Here is a 22,002-nt window from a genome sequence, read left to right on the forward strand (position 1 = left end):
AATAACACCAAAGCCCTCAGCTCAGGCTAATCCACATCTAACATTAGAGCAATTAGCTAAATTCTTTATATTTTGGTGGATGGGGGGAAAAAAGGCTGGATTTAAAACAGTGCAACATTTTAAATCCCCAGTTCACAAATTGTAATCGAGACTCATATAATTAAAAGTGGAAAAATAATGAATTCAAATCATCAATAGTGTAGTAGTGTCGTCAATCTTCAAAGACGTTTGAGGCGGCTCTGATTAGGGGAAGAGAGCAACTCAGTCCACAGTCTGTTTCATGTCAACAGCAGCGTCCAGACAAAGTTGTGGATAATGATGGAGTCTTGTCGCCCATCCCAACCCCCATCCACCTGACCGTACCCCTCCCCCACCCTCTTACTCCGGAGGGCGTGAAACTACTTTGGTTTAGCAGAGGACGCTCAGCGCGCACGTGACCGTTACGCTGCGATTTCATTATTGCCGTTATCTCCGAATACAAAGCTGTCTTCTCCCCCACACAGACGGTGACAGTGACCTGATTTCATTTTGCATTTCAGTCGACATGAAACGTGACGGAATGGTTTGGCACAGAGGGCAGTGGAGTAGCAGCCTGGAGATAGCGCCGTCTTCTCTTTTTATTAAGCTGAGAATCAATCTTGAATTGAGAATTTATTCAGAGCAGAATTGTTCTTCAGACTCTCAAGTCCTTCAATGAATTCCCAAGCCTTTGTTGAATCTTTATATTCTTAGATTTCTTTGGCTTTTTAGAACCCATGCACATCTTATCACTTTTGCATTTGGTAGTTCACAGGATAACTTGAGGACGGATTATAAAAATACTTGGTCACTTTTTTTTTCCCTATCTAAAAGTGTCTTTTGTAAAATGATATAAAATATGCTCATTTCAAGCCAAAGGTGTGATGTAAAAACAATTCCTTCCATTTCCTGGTTACTAACACTTTAAGAAATGATCCAGTACATTCAGTGACTTTTTTATTAGTTGAGTTGTAGTTGTAACCTTCATCAGTTCTTTTAAGGTTCTTTTATACACAAGCATGTTCATTTTCATGAATATACTTGTAATGAGCTCTTCACCACTTTGAATAGAGTCAATAAGAAATTTCACAAAAAGGCGTCTTCTGGTGAAGGCTGTGGATGTTCAAGAGCAACAGATTGGTTCTCAGCAAAATAATGTTCTCCACATCTCAGTGTTGCAACACCCTGACAGATGCTGTTACATCGCGGCCTTTAGTAGTTTTCTTGATATGGTTTTAAAAGCAAAGTAAGTCATCGTTCATGAAAATTACTAATTTGCCCAACTCTATTTTCAAAACTAAGAACATAATTGTGCCTGTGTTATGTTATCAAGTAATTATCTCTTTAGTTTCTGTCAAAATGTTCTATTAAGCCATAAAACATTTGCTTGTAGAAACTTTATCATGTAGAAACTTTATGTTTCAACTCTCACAGCAGACTTCAGACGCCAAACATTTTTAGTTACATTTCACATGAAACAAAAACTTTCCATTACCTTAAGCAAAATGCTTTTAGTTCGTGCATCTCTGACCTTAATCCAAACAGACGTTCCCATCACAGTGATGTCAGGAAAGCAGTTTAGTTTCTAGCAGACGGCATCATCCTACAATGTCGCACTTTACTTCTGTGGCCCCATAATGACAACGTTTGCACTTGTAGATATGAATAAAGGATGGTAAGTCTCCTATGAAAAACAAAAGGGAATAAGAAGTACGTGTGTTTAATGTTGTGCAATGTGTTGAGGCTTGTTTTAAAGGCAGCGGCCCACAGACTACAGTCATTATTAATCAGCACTGGTCCAGGTCTGCGGCTGTCTGCACCCGGTGGCAGACATCTTCACCACGCAGACATGACCACCTGACACAGTGGAACGATTTCACCCCTGGAGGGCGGCGAGAAATTGAGAAGCCTTCTCCCTGAAGCTACTTCTGGGACCCGAAAATATCCCCATGAAGAACTTCCAGTCTCCGACTGATGATTCAAATCTTCAGAATTCAGTATCATAGACGGTCGAAGTCCAACCCAGGAAGGACTTGTAAACATACGGAAATAAGTTCATGGCCAAAAACAATCACAAAGTCGGGCTGAGACAGCCCCGCCGGGTAGCGGAGGCTGTGACGGCCTCTTGCGGGACACATAAAAAGACTGATTTACCACTTCGCCATCTCTCTGTGGTCGTTTCCTCAAGCGCTCCCTGCATCAAGTAGATACTGTGCTGCTCCCCTCCCTCCCGCTCCTCCCTCGCCCTCCCCTCAGACAGCTTTGGAGAGAGAAGGATGTCACACAGCCAGCCACGGCGCTCACTTTGCATGTCCCCTGGCTAATTTCCCCCTCCAGTCCCGTTCCACTTGACAGGCATTCCTCCAAAATCCATTTAGAAGAACACTTTCATTTTCCGCTCCCTCTCCCCTTTACCTCATCAGTTTAAGGGAACCATTAAGAGCTTAAGTGCAAGCAGGCGTACGCTGCAGACACAGAGATCTTAATGAATACACTGTAGGTCTCATATTCCAGGTTCCTGTGAAGTCATTTGCTCTGCCGCTTTTACTTTTTTTTTTTATCCCTCTCTCCCCAAATTCCTCCTTGCAGCAGCTTTTAATGTGTGCATCATGAAATCCTCCCTGGTCCTAAATTATTAAATTCATCATTTCTGTGATCAAACAAGATAGGGTTTTATAAAGGCTGAATTATTAAGAGGTTTTTACAGTTAATAGAATGCTTTCTATTACTTATCATGCTGCGACTGTCAGCCGATAACTCAAAACGCTATTGAAGACGATGGGGGGCTAATGACGGCGAGATTTATGTTTCTGACAAGGAAATCTGAAAACGTGCTCGTCGTTCACTGTTTCCGAATGCGGACGACGAGGGCGGCTGCTCAGACGACAATGCCAGCACAGCCCTCGGTGCACGGTGGAGTATTTCCACTTATCCACTGCAACAGCCTCTCTTCTATCTCAGAGCTGCAATTTCATGCCCTCCTCCTCGATTGCTGGGTCATCCTCACAAGAACTCCTCCTGTGGTGGATGATGATGCATGTAGTGAAATGTTGTAAACGTCGCTCTATACCCGAGGCGCTCCTCCCTATCGTACATGCAGTAATACAGTCATGCATACTCAACACAAACCCCAGTGAGTGGAGTATTATTAGCTGCCTCCGCAGCCTGGTCTGGGCCTGCAGCTAAGACAAACAGGGATCTTCTGTTTTACTGGAAATCACAACAAAAACAATACGAGAGAGAACAGCAGATTCTTTTTTAAAGTATATACATGAGTGTATGTTTGTGTTCCAGACTGAAAAATGGGGAAACAGCTCAGTAGCACCTTATATAAAAGATCCACCCCCTCTATTGCCCTAAATTGAATTTTATAATCTCCTATACAAGCCCCCCTCTTTCTTTTACCGCGGGCTTTGGCAGCCGCTGTATATTTCATCCTCTGATAACAGTAGCATCAACCCACCCACCTTCACTTCTGTAGAAAACACACCATCGTCTTTACACTGCCACGGCCGTTGTAACTGCAAAGACACACATACACAAAGTCGGATGAGTGGAAACTGAGAGGGAATAACTCGCAGTATTATGACATGACTGCACTACACAGACTTAGTGTAATTAAAGTGAACAACACCAGCTCATGCTGGGTGTTAAAGTACCTTAATCCCTGCAATTTAGAACCTTTAGTGAACCTGTGACAGCGCAGGAACAGACGAGTTGATCAGTAGGAAAATAGTAGACTCCTGCATATTTCAATCAAATGCTAAAATAATTAGTGGGAAGATATTCTGCTCATATTTAGGTTCATACCACAGACTTTGGGTTTTTCCAATCTGACCAACATTTCAACTATTTTCTGACAGTTTGTTAAAATGATTTAATGTATGTTGTTTTTTATCAGACAAATATTGTCGACCCTGTTTGTGCCACAATATGTGTATGCATATTTAAAATATCCAATATCTTTCTTCAGAATCACACAGTATTAAAGCTGTTCCACAGCATGATCTATAGTCCATGGATTTTTATTGCCTTCACCCTTTTTGCTGGAAATATGCTCTATATTTATTTCTTCCCCTCTCGTTGTCACATTCATTTTAATTTCACAAGGCTCAGGCTCTTTCTCTGCAAATGTTTGAATTATTAAAGTGTGGTTTTCAGGAGGGAGCCCAGACATTTGTGAAGATCACATATTTTTTAATGGTGCCTTATAGGCATCATGATTTGCTGGAATCAGGCAGCAGCCACAGCCACCCACGGATTCCATTCCTGTAGAATAGATTCACGCCGCCTAAAGTTGCCACTCAGATTGACCCCTGCAGGTCTGAGAAGTCTACATGTTATGCGATTGTTGTGAAGTGAAAAAGTTTGTCTTCTATGGTCCTGACCAGCTGCCGGGTGTTTTTCTGTATCGTGCAATTGGAACAGTCTGATTATTGTCTGATTGAGCATAAATTTGAATTTAATTAAGTTGCTTACATATGCTATTGAAACATAATTGCACCCTCTCACACTATCTATAAGGAAACATTAAGAATAAATATACTCTTCGATTGTTGACAGCCTTACCCTGGTCAGGAGGTATTATGAGTGAGGACGTTTCCAGAGAAATGGAAGCAGCAACAACAGAAATAAAACTGCAATAAAAATTGTGCAGATAAGGTTGTGTCAAGCTGCAGTGAGAAACAGTTCAGTTGGGACAGATACGGGGAAAATAACAGCCGCTGCCAAACAGAAAACTACGGACATGAGCACAATTTCATCGTGAGAAATGAAGTGAAGAAATTCACCCGTCATGTATTACAGTACAGTTCGATTTGATATATTAGTAAGTATAATTTACCAGTTAAATCTAAGTATCTTTGGATTTTTTGCAGTTGATTGGACTAAAGTAATATGAAGAGCCCAGCCTGGTTAGGACAAGGGATTCATCAGATAGAAACAATCAATGATCAATTAGGAAAATAATTGTTGCAGCACTTTGCTACATCGCCACATGGTCATATAAAGCAATGAGCCAAAAACATTATGACCACTCACAGATGAGGCAAATGACATCAGTTATCCTGCCAGACGTATATTGCACATTGAGTTGGAACAGCAGCATGTGAAGGACCAACATTACAACCAGGCACGAGGGGCCATAATGTTCATAGCTCATCAGTTCATTTTATAATACCGCAGTATATATTGTATCTCCAGGCCAAGTCTTAACACGACAGATAAAACTGTCACCGTTGTGTTGAGGTATGTGGAATGAAATTTGTTATGACATGAGATTGGGTGATTCCATAAATTCATACGCAGTCATTGGCTTTTTTAGTGCTTGATAACTGAAGAGCTCCAGAGTGAGCGTTCCTCACGTCTGATCTCCGAAGTTCAAAACTATTCCACAAAGTCACGTCATCGTGTTCGCTGTGTGACGATGTCTGCGATGAGCGCAGGGTAACGTCATCTCCGGCCTTCTGCTCAGAACTGCAGGATTTGCAGCTCACAGCGTCGTCTCTGGTTTTTGTTTTGGTTGCACATTTCACATCAGTTAGCAATAGTTAGCACACATTAGCCTGGAAACTTGGGTATTACATCGCTGTTTTTTTGTTAGTTAGGTTGGGGAATTTAGAATATAGTATTTTTTCCAACATTTTTGTTGAATTTTGTCGAATAATTCACAGATCTTACAAAAAATCGGACAAATTTAGAGGATTTCGATGTAGATCCACATCAAAATCCATATAAATATTTAAAACATTGCTTTGTAATTTATCTTTAAATAGGAACAGAGCGGATTGGACTGAGACTTCAGGTCCAGGCCTACAGGTAACATCTTACTTGCTTCTACAAACGTGTGGTTATTTACCTTTTTTTTCCTGTGAACCCAATAACAACCTTTAATCAGTTCTTGTTAAAACTAATGACATGAGAAGCCCTTTAATACGTTACCCAACATGAACTTCACACAAAGTATATTAACTCCACACCACACAGGAGCTCGCCACTTAAAACAGCAAACACACATAGATTAGCTCTCAAACGCCGGCCGGAGGTTGTAAGATGGGGATCGACTGTGAGAGGGAAGAGCGTGTGGAGCTGGAGCTCAAGTGCCGAAATAGCGTTCTTGCTAAAAAGCATAATAAGATGTGACATAAAGTTGTTGATCAATGTGGAAAAGTTCTTTAAGCAGTTGCTGTTATTTAGTGGTTGGGAGCGTTTTTACTTCTAAGAAACCAGCTTTTAGATTCCAGTGAACTGGGACTGGTTATCATCATGATAGTGTTTCTATTCCACGACGCTCGAAAAGGTCAGGATCCTGATATCATTTGCATTCTTTTTTCTGTTAAATGTCACATTACGACCGCTATTTGCTATGACACTGTCACTAGCGGTTGCAGTAGGAGTGCTAATTGCACTATTACACCCTCTGGCAAGTGTCAACAGCCTCTCCAGCGGGGAGGGGAGGGAAATGAAAACGATGTCTCCTGCAGCCATCTGGCAGTTCTTCAGGATCAAGTCCTATTATGTCAGAAAGCCACAGATGATTTGAAAGCGTGTGAGCGGGATGTGCATGAAGAACTTCTGACAAAGTATAGAAGGACAAGAAAAGATGCCTCGTAGTCTCCGCTACATGGACGAGCAAATTTTTGTAACTGGCACCACTTCAGCGTGGCTGAATGTTATGTGATTAACAAAAAAATGTAATTAAACACGCTCGTCCTTTTGGCCAGAAAACTAGAAATCGAGGCCCACTAGCCTGAAGACAAAACTGTGTTTGTTGGATAAATAAGAGCGTCAGCCACCGGGCCACACTTGGATACGGTTACATTTCCATGGCACGTCTGCATCGTCTGAGAAATCCACTTTTGAATCATACAACTTTAAAGAATTTTTATCCTCTCACACTCAAACCAGGAAACTAATGAGAGATCATGAACATTTTGGCCCAAAGAGCTATAAAGACATGACAATTGACACGTCTATTTTTGCAATTCTGAGATAGAAAATTATGTCATCTAATAGGAAGACAGTTCTGTGAAATAATTGATACAATCCAACCCCCGATCCTTTTGAGAGCGATAGAAATCTTTTGACAAGCAGCCTCTTTATGAAAAGGTCAAAGCCATTTCAGATTTCTTTTTTTTTGGGGGGGGGGGGGGGGGGTGTGTGAGCGTAACTCTTCCCTCCTCTTTAAATAAGTACCGAATTATCTCTGAACGAGGCGCCAGTCGAGCTGAGCAATGCCGATGTCCCCGAACACAATAAAGTGGAACGATCGCAGGCACGAGTTAAATAGATACAGATTAATGTCTGCAACTGAAATAGTTGTGTGGATGTGACATTATGGCCCCATTATACCAGTCGTTTTAACCATCTCACGTTGGAGATGAAATACACATGAGATTTAATGCACTTTAGTTTTGACTGAGCCATATATTGCAAATATTATCAAGGCAATGAAGCCGGTTATACATTTCTCTCATCTGTAGGCCAGTTAAATTATGACAAGTGCAGTTAAACCAGTGTTATTCATGAGAACAAACTTACAGCTAAAGTTAGAGTCAGGAGGAGTCGTTCATCCATTAATCACAGTTCGTGATTTGAGTGACACTGAATCTCAGTTCTCCTGTTTGTGTGAATGAGAGGGGCGTCGTTAAGGCCTTTGTCCGTTAAGGTAGAGAAGCACGATACAAATACTGTCCATTTCTAATTTATGAGTGAGACAAAAGTTTTTCTTCTCGGATTCTCATGAAGTCACATCAGTTAGTCTGCTCATTATTTGAGCTCAGCATCTCGACTTAAAGTTACTTGTTTTGTCCAAGTATTAATTCAAAACACAAAACTAATACAATTAAAGTAGTTTATTTTTAGATGTGTCAAATTGATATTATTGTCCAGGACTAATTTCCACTTAAAATGAGCTGTTATCTTTCTTTGTCACGCTAATTAATAGATCAACTATTTTTACACTGTTAATTGGGACTTTTCCATTGTTGAACTCGAAGGGTGCTTCAAGAGTGCGTACCTACGTTGTCGAGTTAAATTCCTGGATTGGCCAATTTATTCAGAACCTCTTCTTTGGGTCGTGTCCCATCCATTTACGGAATTTCACAGGAATCAGTTGAGTAGTTTTGGGGGTAATCCTGCTGACTGACAAACAAAAACAAGAGAATACCTGTCACCGAAATACAAAGTCCAAAGTTTTCCACAAAGCCGTCAAATCATTAAAGCAGATTTATAATAGAAGTCTCAGTCTATTAAGACTGATTAAAAGTTAACGGCTTCGGTTTTACTTCTACAACAAAGAGTGACGTTTCACCTTCACATTATGAAACTGAATTTTTTAACACAGCTATTATAAAATGCACTTGACTTCCCTCTGGTTATATTCAAAGTGTGCAATTTAAAACGCGGTTCTTAAATGCCTGTGATTTCTTTGCAGTATTCACTTTACATCCAACTGTAACACTGCCATCAGTAATCAGTATTCTTCACTTACCAGCAGCTCTGCATGGTCAGAATCAATTACTGAAGACACCACACACTACAGCAGCACTGCGTTATGGATAAAAAATGGGCCTGTTTGGAAGACTTAATCTGAGTTGACTTATGTCTCCTTTACTCCTAATAAAATAAGATTGTACCAATATCTGTCCGAACGAAATGTAGTCAATCATCTAAAAAGGTTTCTATCATGATTATTACAATGTGCAGGAGTCCATTTTAATTTACATCTGTCTCTCTTATTGATGCCAACATCCCCGTCCTGCAACCGGGGGCCAATATTCTGTCCGGTGGAAATAACGTAATAATAAAAGTGTTTACAACAATTCTATCACACTTAATCACATCACAATGCATTGTATTGCATCGAGACAGGCCCCTGAATTGAATCTCTGACTCAAGCACAGATTTTGATTCATGCACAGATGTTTACCGAGTCGATGTCGGTGGTAACGATACAGTCACTGGAAATTAATAGTTAGTCTGAGTCCCTGCTGCACAGTTTTTGCACAATATTACATGAGTTCACACACCAGACTCTGCTCCCTTGTGTGGCGTCGGTAATGAGTTATTCATGCTTATAAAATGTTGATTAATTGAACTGTCTCAGGCCAAAGAAATAATACACATGAACTCTAATTTCAGACGACTTTTCCTTCCCTCTATTAGTTACTATTGGGTTATTTTGCACAGGAAGTCATTACTGTCCGTCGAACGCTTATCTATTGAATTTCTCGCGTAAGAATAAAAGTCAATGGAAGAAAATTAGGAGGAAAAACCTGGCTTCAGTTGTGTGGCATATTTAGAACAAAGAAATAATGCTTTTTTGCTTTTATTTTGATATGACCCACTATTCCCAAATAAAAGCCAGATGTCTCTGTGGATGGAAACAAAAAGCTTATTTTTATTCAAATAAAATCAGAAACTCAGTTGTAGAAATGTTGTGTTAGTTTGGGAGCGAGGTTTTGAGGTGATGTCCAGAGCTGAGATGAGAGGAAGCAGATGCTACCAGAGCAGAAACCCTGTGACTCGATTTCCAACAGGACCCCGGGAGACGTGAGGGAGAAGAGAGTGGTCTGATTGAAACAGATGCAGCATTCAAAGAGTGCACAGAGCAAAGCTGATATGATGACAAATTGTTATGCAAAAGAAAATGGAAAGTTGTAAACTGGCAGAGACAGTTATTGTTGTGTTATTAGCGTACAAGCTGCCCCTGCACAGTTGGACGTCTGCTGCTGTGAAGCCATTGAAGTATCGGCATGGTGAATTCATTCTTCTGCACCGATGATTCAATCCAGAGAATTGAATCTCCAGAAAAGTTATTCAATCAATTTAAAGATTTAAATGTTTTCAATCGTAATGTCTGTCTTCAGGTGTGCTCTGAAGACACTGCTAATAGACTATGGTAAAAAAAAAAAAAGATAAAAGAATAATAACTAGAACTCATTAGAAACCATTAATTATTAACTATTAATTATGTTATAGAAAGTAAATAACAACCTTCCCTTAAGTGTCATGATAATCCTTCCACTAGTTTTTGCATAATCCTGCTAAATATGCAACAAAGAGAAGCCGGCAAAATATAATATGCATATAAATGGAAAAATATTTAAGTTAAATACAGTAGATACAACTACAGTGGAAGCAAACGTCCACCAAGGCCAAACAATCCCACTAGAAACTGTCTTAAAATTTAAATTCTGTTAACCACAGAACTATTCAAAACACCAGATCTCAACACCAGAATGCATGATTTCCTGGTGCACAGTTCAGTACTTTCTGCAGTAAACAGACAAACTAAAGAAACAGAGGTGAAACTGTACACAAGAGAAATATTCACAGAGGACAGAGAGCCAGACAAGGCTGAGGATAGTTCACCATCCCGCTGGTCTGAGGAAGGAAAATGATTTGTGAGTCTCTCTGTGTGTCGGACTTGCGGCTGCAGAGTTGTTTACCTGAGCACAAAGGCTGGAGTTGTGAGGCTCATTCAACCCGCTCTCGTTCTGCAGCATCGCAGTGTGCAGGCCGTGCAGAGTTGAGAGCGTGGATCACATGGTTCACTGCGCTCTGCAGGGCTCTACAGTCCTGAGCAGCACTTTACAGACCCATCACTGATGTCCCCCCAATGCTTTCCCCGTAACCAGGGTAGGCCCCTGGGAAAGAAAATTGTTGTTTATTTCAAAACTGGTGGGTCACAGTGGTGAGGGAAATGCCACCGATTATTGCTGGTGAGTGACACACACTCCATTGCTTGTCTTTCATATATGTTCTGCCGTCAAACTGAAATAACGTCACATCATCCTCTCGGTAACACTCTGGACTCAACCGTCGTTGAATTCAGCTTTTTGAATTTGCCTGAAAGTCTGACTCACACGTGTAAAAGAGAGCAGATGCAAATAAACAGTCAGGGGGTAAGTTGGGCAATCAGATCGTAAGCAGTTGGCGGTTATGGCCTTTCTAAGCAGCTACTTTCTGTTTAATGTCACATCCGACTCACAGACAAGCTTCTGAAATGATTCATGTTTAACTCAACGTGATTCATTTCGATGTGGGAAGTTCCCTCCAGCGCGAAAATTCCACGAAAGTGCCAGTTTCACAAAAGCTCCGAAACAGAAGTGGCAAAGGTGCAAAGTTAGCACGGTAGCATTTATGTTAAATGGACGGCATGCTCGTCTATTTGAGTAGGTATTTGGCTTTTGCATTCATGTTGTCCACTAATGTTCTCGTGAGAGGCCACTTGACACATCATTCACACAGCCGTTCAGTGTCTTGTCCAGGGACACTTACGGCACGTGCAGCAGAGGAGCCTGGGATTCAGCCACTATACCTCCTGAGCCGCCGCCGCTATTTATGGGGAATGTGTTCACTTGAAATAAACCATAGCAAACATAATGATGGAGCTGCACCTGCTTATTACTGCTCATTAGTAAATCAGTCATTTGTAATTGGCAGGTTTAAAGGACAGCTGTAGGGGAACGTGTGGACAGAACTGCTGAGGCCGACTTGTCTTCACCTGCACAGATAACGGAGAGAATAGTGGAAAACGTGTGGAGAGAGAGGGAGTGAGACTGAGAGAGGGACAGTTCCTTGATGCTTATCTCTGTTGAAAAGATCCTCTTAATATCCTGTCGTACGTGAGGCAGCACTGTTCTGTATTCCTCCATCTTAAGTGTATTCAAGCTTTCAGAGGCGATAGTCACCGAACCTGTGCGAGGATGAAACCTGTTTTAGATTTGGTGGAAGATTTTTAAAAAACTGTCATCCAGGTAAAGCCATATCCTCGTCAGGCTGATGTCAACCCACTTATGTGTTAGCTAAGCTACATGTTGCCTAGCAACGCAGCAGTGTGAAATCGTAGGCATAGAAAGTCTTTATTATTTTGATGATGCTTTTAACCACAGGACATGAGCTAAGATCTCTGCTGCACCCAAGAAACAGAAGGAGGCATTAATTCAATGACATGGCAGTTTGTGTTGCTCGGTGTTAGGACACGAGTAATGGATGCCGCCGTGGTCACGTCCTCCGGGTACACGAGCAGAATACCTCTTCGGGTATTATCCCTCAGACGATACATGTGTCCTAACAAGGGCAAGAACATATTGATTGCTTTGTTTTATGTACGTTTCCATTGTTGTGTCCACACATTCAAAATAGATTTTTATTGTGAACCACATGATGTATGTATATATATATATATATGTGGTCAGTGGGGGCGGGGGCGGCTGTTCCTGATGTGGTCATCCATCACCTGCATAAATCACAATCATCATAAATCATAACCCTCGCGATCAGATAAACATGCATGTACAGAAATATGCGAGACATTTCATCAGGGACACGTTCGCTGTGCTCCCTGCTCGGAGATTTCCTCTGGGAGATCTTCCAGTTCTACCTCCACACCACGGTTTGCATCTCATGCTTAATGCACACAGAACCGCTCACTGCTTAACTTCAAATGGTGATGTTCTTTCAGAGCGGTTCACTCTCTGCGGCCCACTTAACGCGTGAGTCTGTAAAGATTCTCCTCTGATGAAATATATTTTGGGATGTCAGAGGCGAGGGTAGTGTGGAGGGGAAACACAGTCAAGCTGTTAAACATGTTGATTTTCTTTCTCGACACGCTGATATCTTCATGCTATCAATTACAAATAAAGGTTAATTCCAGTTTAACAAAGATGCAGCCACTTCTGTAAGAGACATTTGTAAAGTGAGCATGGCAGTAGTCAGACTGGGCATTTGTGGTGTTTTAGTACAGTTTGCTCACTGGATATTTCTCTTTCTTGATTTCCTACAAATTTCTGAACACTGTCTTGAAGCACGGCTGGAGGCGGAATATTGCACTTGCTTTATCTATTCATACATTCATGCTCTCAGCACTAATAATAATGTGTTTATATAGTTAATGTATGTATTTTAAAAAGAGATGGGGATGCATTACATAACAAGAATAATACTGAGATGAACACAGATATGTTGCTGGAGCTGCAAGCCACGTTGAAAACATAAACAATCATACATGTAAAAAAGAAAAAGCACAATTAAGATCATTCATTTTCCATGATACATGTCTTTAATGTGCTCCGTTAGTAGCTGCTTTGACCTTGCTGAAAACAAAATTAGGCGTGTTTGATGGATGACTTTTTGTCAGACCATTAGTAAAGGAAGTCCATTACTTTGCCTTTTTATTTCCACTGAACTCTGTCGTGTTCTGAGCGAGCGGCTCCCTCGTTACCTCAAACCAACTTCTGCAGAAATCTGTCGATGTCTTTTTCCGTCTTTGATTTTTCGTTCTTTCACCAGCTACTGACACTTCAAACAATAGTAAATCAATACGGTGATTTCCTTTATTTATTTATTTTTTAACCGAGAAATGTCACTTGGTCATGATTAAACACAGGACTGAGTGTGTGTTTGTGTGTCAGCGAGAGCTTAGGAGAAAGACTAAGTATCTGTGCTGCAGAGATCAAGAGCTTATTCAGGCATCAGCTCCCCAGGAAGACTTTTTCTCGCATAATTGTTGTTTTCCTTCAAACAGGAATAAGCCTGCCTTTAATCTGTCCTTTGTCTGTATCCTAAATGGAGATCAGAGCAGAGCCGAGTCTGTCATGATCTCAACTGACGTGTAAATCTAACACTGGCATGCAAATACACACATGCACTAACTGTACATGGCCGGAATGACAACGGCTGCGTTCATACGCAGACATTGATGTTATCTCCGAAGTTGCTGTGCAGACAGTGATTAGCTCGACTCATTAACTTGACTGTACACAAAGACTCGACACGTTCAGTGTAGCCAGCCTCTGTATTCCCAGGTCTTTGGGGAAAGAGGGGGACATGGCGACTTCACACAAAGGGGGGTGTGGAAGTGGAACAAGGTAATTGGAGCCCTGAGTGGAGTCAGAGGCTTGTGATCTCTTTGTGAGTGGCTGGCATATGTCTGTGTTACTTCCAGCAGTCCCGGCTGTGAGCGATGATCTGGTGTTTGCAACCTGCTAATTAGTGTCCTAATTAAAAACACATGAAGGCATTGGGGGGGGGGGGGTGTCGCTCTGGACTTCTAACCTGTGTTCTCGAGAAAACCAGAGCTTCGTCACAGGAGTTTAATTCCTACATAGCAGGGGGCGGCACACTTCAGACTTTTCAATTAAGATTTTTATCATTTTTAGCTGATATGCTATTTTATCAAAACATAACATGGACTCAGTTGTGTCTGTCGTGTATAAACATGTACAAATACTCACCAAAACTACTGCTCGTTACCTCCACCAAGGAGTATCTGCATTTGTTTGTCTGCTCTTTAGCAGGACTTGGAAAACTCTACTATGAAACGTGGTTGGATGTGGTGTGTGTCAGAGAAGAACCAGTAAAACTTTGGTGTTGGTTAAATGTGGTTTAATAAGGAGGCTGTTAGGGCCTTGGCGGAGGTTTACGCTCTTTAATGCCTCTTACTAATACAACCACTCAGGCATATTCACAATGTATACATAAAACTGCCATATCACAGGCCAAGTTTTGCAAAAACCTGCAGACCCAAGTGCGTTTCTATCCACTTATTTTTACGTGTAAATTAAAAAAAATTCTGACATCATTCCAAAAAATGTTTAGTAAAATTTGACCAAAATTCACTGAAAACAAACCTGGTGGATAAAATCGTGAAGTACCTGAAACAATCTGGACCACGGCTGCTGACGCTTCCATTACCATCGACGAGTGGAAAAAAAATTGGCGGCAAACGAGAGCGTCGTATTTGTGCGGCGACGAGGAGAGTGTAACATTACTCAAGTTAATGCAGCGCGTAAATCAAACATAAACGCCATATATCCATCATATTTTTCTACCGTTCGAGGTCTGAATGACTTTCAATTACATTATCTTTACGCTCTCTTCTTTCTCAGAGCTTTATTGGCGTTTGACTGTAGAATTATCGCCCCCAGCTGTTTATCTTGATTCCCTCCGCTGCCAATATTTGCATAATAGTAGTAGATCAAAGTGCACGTTCACTTGTATTTTCTTTTTGATGAATTTCTAGTTCAATTTCACACAACGTCTGGATCGAGACCCGTCACACCGTTTCTTTGTTTGCAATTTATTATCAATATTATATTTGATTCCTTATTTAACCAAGAAGAGTCCAGTCAGACACACAGAGGCCTGGTCGAGAGCAAGCAGTGAATTTAAAGTTGTATATAAATACAAGCAGGGACAAATAAAAACACAAACACGTACAGGCATACAGGTAAAATAAAAAGGAATATAAACGATATAACATTGTCTTTCTGTATAGCAATTATCAAAAACAAACAAGAAGTCTTTATTTGGACTTGAAACTTACAAAATGGACGAACGGGCCCAGATGAGGATTTGAAATGAACCAGAATTGCAGTTGCTGTAGATCTACTGTCGCAAACGCTCGTGCACAAATACATTAATTAAGTTGCCACAGGTTGATGCACAGAGTCCTCTGAAGATCACATCAACCCTGTTTGGGTTTGCTTATGTAATATAATCAATACTGGGTTATGTGAGTGCTGACCAGTGATATTCTCCAGAGCTGTGTGTAGGATGTATGAGGGCCGTGTTTGTACATTGATTAAATCCTTGTAGCCTTCCTGCACCGTATATATATGTACACTGTCTATAGTGAACTTTCAAGGACGTCCCCTTTGCTTTTTCAAAGGAGAACAAGTCCCTCTGAGGATTTCATTCAGACTAGATCAGCCAAGTCATCTCCGAGCATCAAGGCAGCGTTGTCCAGCTGCCAGCTTCTCATAACTTCTTTTTCCAGCAGCTTAGAGCCTGTGTTGCATAGAAATGCCATATTTGCTATCACATCCCAGAGGGTATATGAGGTGACAAGATCTTAAATGGACAGTGAGTGTTTGTCCTTTAGGTAAAAACAAAAATCCCGCTCTGCGCTCCAAACTTTTCGATCACACTGCGATTTTCAAGATGTGCCCCGACAGCTGGCTTGTCACTGGACATCACATTAGCCCTGGCATTTCATATTCCTGGTGTTTGCTGTGTGAGACAGTGACAGGGCTTCTCCGTGATCCTGAACAGTATTAATAACCAGAAAGCTTCGCCTCTACCTCACACTGCCATCCTGAATTAGTGGAGAGGATGAACCCTTGACCAGAATGTTCTCCAAGTTTATCCTGGGCCTTTGCCAGCGAGACCAAACTTCGGCTAAAGCCGAGGAGGCTACTTCGGCCTTTCTTTTAGAGACAAACTGTTTTTGTGCTTCTTTCATGGAAATGTCAGCAGGATCTTCACATGTGGCCACAGGCCGGTGGAGGAGGACAACTTATTCCTCAAATACAGGTTGTGATGTTGTGAAAAGGCCAAAGTTGTTGCCCCAGAAAAAAAAATTCTGGAAAAACAGCAGCAGATAATTTTAGTTCCAGTTCTAACACATCGAAGGAGTCAAACACAAAACCTCCTCTCGATGTACGAGCGAGCGATCGGTCTTGAATCTCAGGAGCAGAAGTGATGAGATTTTAGTGAAGTGTGTTGAAAAAAAAAACTAATAAAAAACCATCCTTAACTGTCCAGTGCAGTCATGCAAAGAGTTGTAGAAAAACAGTCTCCAGCTTATGGCTAAGAGGCATCAAACGGCTAATGAGTGTTTGCAAAGTAACCATTTGAAAAAGGTGTGAGCACTAGAGTGAATTACAATATTCCTCATTTGGCCAGACCCTTGAAGACAATCATGCTTGAGAGGCATAATGAGTTTGGGTAAACAACAGCTCAGATATCTGTGACGCAAACAGACGGGCGTCATGAGAGCAACAAAGGGAAAACAAGAACAAAGCGGGATCGGAGTAAAAGTATATATTTGGTTCTTCTTGTGCAGTTTGTGAGCTTTGACCATCAAATCACAGTCGGCCGCGTGACCACCGTCTTTACGAGCGAAGCGATGCTGCAGTCGCTCGGCGAGGAATGACGAGGACGTGACTGGAATTCAGATGCTGCTGAAATGACTTTTAAATTATGAGACACATTTGCACTCTGGACTCATTCAGGTTCAACATGGCTCCAAGACAAAGTAAGACATTAAATGAACCAATATATATACACGTCTATATAAGTACCAACAATATACAGAGTTATTCCAAGTTGTCGTACTGTTCCATTACACGGTATATTGTGTTAGATGTGAATTGTAATGAGCGAATTATGGTTAAGTGATCTTAATGATGTCCGCTGCCTCGTCCCTCAGGGCAGTTGGACTTTTGATGCAAAATCACCTTTATGCTCAATCATATCTCAGACTTTCAGGCTCAGTCTCTCGGGTTAGAGTCACAGTCACTTTCCTAGTTTGTGGTTTCACTTGTTTGGATTCTAATCTTATCTCTGACTTGTATTTTGTGTTATGAAGCTTTGTAGACGTTGAGATCAGGATTCAGCTTCTGACCTCTCGGCTTCAGACCAAGACGTTTAGCTTTAGACGTCAAGGTGGAGTGATTGGGTTTAAGGACGATCGTTTGGTGAAGGCATCATGACCTTGAGAAGCTCTGGTCTGTGTGTGCACAATGAATTAGAAGTCTGTGCAGCGTCCCAACAAGGATAGCGGCACAGACTCGTGTATGTGTTTGTGTGTGTGTGTGTTTGCCTGCGGAGGCCTGCATCCCTCAGCGTTTGTGCTGCTTTCATCGGAGTTGACGTTAATGTGTGAGTGTGCACACAGCGCAGCCCGGGCTTTCGCTGCGAGTTGTCTCCATGTTTGTGCCCTGCTGAAATTGTCCAAGTCATGACAACGTGCGCAGCTGTCTGCACTTCACTCACACTCCACCTGAGAGGTAGATAAAGAGTTGAGTGAAGACTTGTCAGCTTGTTTGATAACGTTTAAATCAAAGTTCTGCTCAGGGCGCGCTCGCCTGAGCCTCGTGTTACAGAGATCTGCTTCACGCCGACAACAATCTCAGCCTGAGCAGCAAAAAAAAAAAAAAAAGCTTGAGCCGGGATAATTTCAAACAGATTCTGAAAGCTTTAAGAATTGCTTAGCCTGGCAAAACTGGCAGCATTTGTGCTATTAAGGCAACTTGGTTTTACCTGTAGCCAAATAGGCTCTTTTTAAAGGTTAAGTCATAAAGTAGAGAGTTTCCAAGCACAAATGCTGAGAGGCAATCTTGGATACACACAGCGGCTGTGCCTCCGTCAGTGTGGAGATCACTTCTTAAACGGGAGCAGAATGTCAGAGTCTCTTATTAATATGAAACAACATTTCAACGACGCCGAGGTGACCTGTGAGAGAGAGCTGACATTTAAAGGTCCCGAATTATTCACTTGTCATGATTTCTAATTTAAGAATTTCTACTGATGCAAATGTGCTACGTGAGAGGAAATAGATCATTTTCCACTTTAAGTAATTTCATACTGTGTGTAGAGGTGTTACTACACATTACATCAGATATGAATCCAAGAAACAAGAACATGTCCAGGTACTTTATTTGAGCGTCAATGAAAAAGTATTGAATAAAATACCATTTATGTTTTTAAATATCATATAGTCAGTACATTGACAAGTTGTTTCCCATTATTATTTGCGTCTGCATCCTTCAGATAAAAATAATACGAGATATACCTTCATAAATTCCCCATAGAGGAAATTCAGTTTGACACAGCAGTGCAGGGGAAAATGTTGAAATATCATAAGAATAAATCAGATAAAAAAATAATACAATATAATACTGTATTCGCACCATAGGGGCCACATTCATCAATATGTCTCTGATCTGAGTGAAAAGACGTTTTACATCAAATATCTGTTTAAAAAGGTAATATAAAGAAATGCAGTCCTCTTCTTAGATTCTATATATACTAACATATACTCTATATACTAACAATTCTTCATAGAAACGGTTCAGATCCGTGTTCAACAAGAAGATAATTGAGATTTCAAATGTAGCGAACAATGCATGACTTGATGTGACGGAGGAAGACAGGTTCAATTGAAAAAAAAAATTTAAATAATTTTTTTTTTATTATTTCTCCTTTAATTAACATTTTCATAATCAAAGCTTGTGAGAAGTCAGCGCGAGACACTGGGGAAGCCGGTCCACCTAAAGCCTTTCTGAGCTATCTGAGCTCTTGATGTTTCATCATCTGCTTAATTGCTCACCCTAATTTGCTTCGCTGGCGCTGTCACAGCCCCATTGTGCTGTTATCAAATCACTGGGCACTGTAATTAACTTTACATTGTAACCACCACCTCTGTTACTGCTACACTCCAGCTGTTAAAGGGTTTTAACTTCATTGTCTTTTCTTCTTCCTCCTCGCAGAACGAGTACACGTGTCCGCGCCCCCTCCCCGGTGCCTGGCTGGGAGACGTCCCTACCATCCGTTAACCTCCAGCGAAAACAAGGATACAGGAAGGCCACGTGTGACGAGAATTAGGATCCTACTTCAATTATCCACATCCAAGAATACGTTCAAAACGCTCCTTCTCGCTAACGGGGGCCGCGAAGAGGAGATGACACTGACTTTTTCTTTTTCTTAAGATTTTATAACGTCCTTCGTTTGGCCCGTGGTCACCGATCATCAGCTTTGTTGCAGGTCACCGTGCATTCGTCACACAAAAGGAGACTTGTGGGAACACAGTCCTGGTGGTGAACAGCAGAGCTTTGGGAGAACACTCATGAGCACTAATGGATGAGCAACATGGAAACTGTGTGGAGGTTATTGTCTCCATGAGGACAACGCAGCTTTGTTTTGAAAAACACTGCACCGTTTCAAGAGGCTTTAAAAAAGAAAAGTGTAAACTGAGCAGTGAATGGTTTGAATTGAAAATGCACTGAACACGTAGCTCGGGCCTGTGTGCAACATGAAGCGGTTTGCATATTCTGATTCCATATGACGCATCGTGTTTCCCATCTTTCGATAATTTTTTATTTTTTTTTTGGAAAAGACTAATCAAAGGCCAGGATGATGTAAATGTGCCTCACCGGAGCGGAAACATCACGACTCACTGGTTTCTCTCGGTGCACCTGTCGGTGACGAGGAACCTGCTTCGTCCGCTGGAAATCAAGTCAGCGGCTGGAAGGTTGTTTGAAGCGTGTGGAAAGTTACCGCAGGGAAGCGAGCGATGGCCCAGCCAACGACATCTGCTGAGGTTTCTTGTTTCGTTTGGGTTTTTCTGGTTTGCTTTTGTTTCTAATCACAATCACACCTCGACAATGTGGTTTTGATTCGGAGGACAGGGAGCGGCAATCAGACGCAAAAAGAGAGGACAAAAAAAACAAAAAGCTCCTGTCAAGGGTAAATTGTAATTTTCTGCAGTTGTAATGTTGTTAATGTTGTACTTTATGAATATGTGTTTCTGCCATTTTCAACACCAAATACCAAAGAGCCAAACGTGCGTTTTTTCTGCCTTTGGCTCTTCAAACCATGGGCGACGACAGATCTCGGATCTGTTCTCCCAGAAAAAAAAAAAAAAAGAATAGAAGCCTCAACTCCTCTCACGTCCAGCAGTGCTCTTGTTACCGAATGGGCTTTTTTTCATGTGTGTAACGTGTACGTCTTTGTGAACAAATCTCGCAACGGCAGTCTTCATTAGGAAGCTCTTGTCTGAAAGATAACTTTGACCACTGCTTTACATTTTTATGACTTATTATGTTTAACACACGCTTCACTTTCCTGACGATAATCGGCCGAACCCCCCCACCCCACCCCACCCCACCCCCCTCTTTGAAGAGAAAGCGGTTTTCAGCCATTAGACTTTCTTGATTATGTTCTGAGACGAGTTTAGTCGTGAACCTTTTGTTTCAACCTGCAAACTTCATCTTTCTACGTCGGAAAATGATAATTTTCTATTGTAAATTTCTGCTCTCCCCCTCCCCCCCTTGAATTTGTTGATATTTAGTAAGCACTTGTATTCTTTGTTCACTTTCAACAGTATGTTTTATAATGAAAATAATGACTTTACTGGTGAGCAATATGAATTGGTCAAATTAAAAATATTCATTAATCATTTTTTTTTTGTGTTGAAACTCATTTTTCTTATTTTCCTGTGTAATTCAATTCGCTTGTGTTTGGTGTTCATGTGAAATCCGTCCGCCCACAGATCTGCAGTGACGACTCTGTCACATCAACATTAGCCTCATTAATTTAGAGAGCAGAACATTGATCTCCGTTCGACCGCTCTGTTGTCACGGTGGCGCTCGCTGCCCCCCCCCCCCTGCTTCCCGTGGAATGTGTCACGCGGCTCAAGAGGGGGGCCTCGCTCACGGATTTCTGCTCCACATCCGCTGCAATTGGCACATGTCAAGCTGTCAGGCCGAGGTCCAGATGGCCAATCTGCCCGGCGCTCCCTGTGGTGTTTTCATATACTCCTCTCCACCTATGTGCCCCCCCCCACTCCCTCGTCGTGCCTTCCTCTCACTCATGTTCGGTTTCTCCCCATTATTTATGGCGTTTCTGGTCGTCTGTATCTCCGTCTCACTCTGCTTCCTCCCCATCTGTCAAAAGGGCCACATCATCCAAGTTACAGAGATTTTCTTTTTCTTTGGTGTTATCTGTCCATGAAGATAGTTTCAGTTCGACATTTTCTTTCCTATAAATGGGATGAAAACATTGGACAGTTTCATGCAGGGCTGCAATTTATCAATTCCACAATTTATAATTGATTAATCTGATTATTCACCTTATTGAAATATCAGAAAAGTTCCTGGGTTGCATTGTCAAGTTGTTTTGTCTGTTAAAATCGCCCAAAGCCTGAAGATGTTTTAAATATAGCGTTGATCGTGTGCTTCTGGAAAACGCAGTTGAAATCATCACATCCCGATTAAAAGTTTATGAAAATGTTAAAAAAAAAAAATCACTGTGCGAACACACCAAACACCATTTGGAATTCTTGAGATTTCACCGACGGACGCTGTCTCGTTAACTGATATAAAGTTGAGTATGACTCTGTTACTTGCAGGGCCGGAAATCTCTGACTCACTTACCCACTCACCAAAATGACACAGCACAAGAAAAGGCGTTTTA

At 41.5% G+C, this 22,002-nt stretch overlaps 1 protein-coding gene across 2 annotated transcripts in view; it reads left to right on the forward strand.

The window, feature by feature from the left end:
• lrrtm4l1 (leucine rich repeat transmembrane neuronal 4 like 1) overlaps positions 1 to 20,988 on the forward strand; it is a 40,155-nt gene extending 19,167 nt beyond the window's left edge. For both annotated transcript variants that reach the window (XR_002203447.2, XM_020103512.2), the window contains exon 3: positions 19,299 to 20,988. Coding sequence is in view for 1 of the 2 variants with exons in the window: in XM_020103512.2 (XP_019959071.2) it covers positions 19,299 to 19,364 (66 nt within the window). In the remaining variant the exon portion in view is untranslated. The remainder of the gene's footprint in view (positions 1 to 19,298) is intronic.
• The last annotated feature ends 1,014 nt before the right edge of the window (positions 20,989 to 22,002 follow it).

Source organism: Paralichthys olivaceus, chromosome 18, assembly GCF_024713975.1.
Source record: "Paralichthys olivaceus isolate ysfri-2021 chromosome 18, ASM2471397v2, whole genome shotgun sequence".
Taxonomy (NCBI): Eukaryota; Metazoa; Chordata; class Actinopteri; order Pleuronectiformes; family Paralichthyidae; genus Paralichthys; species Paralichthys olivaceus.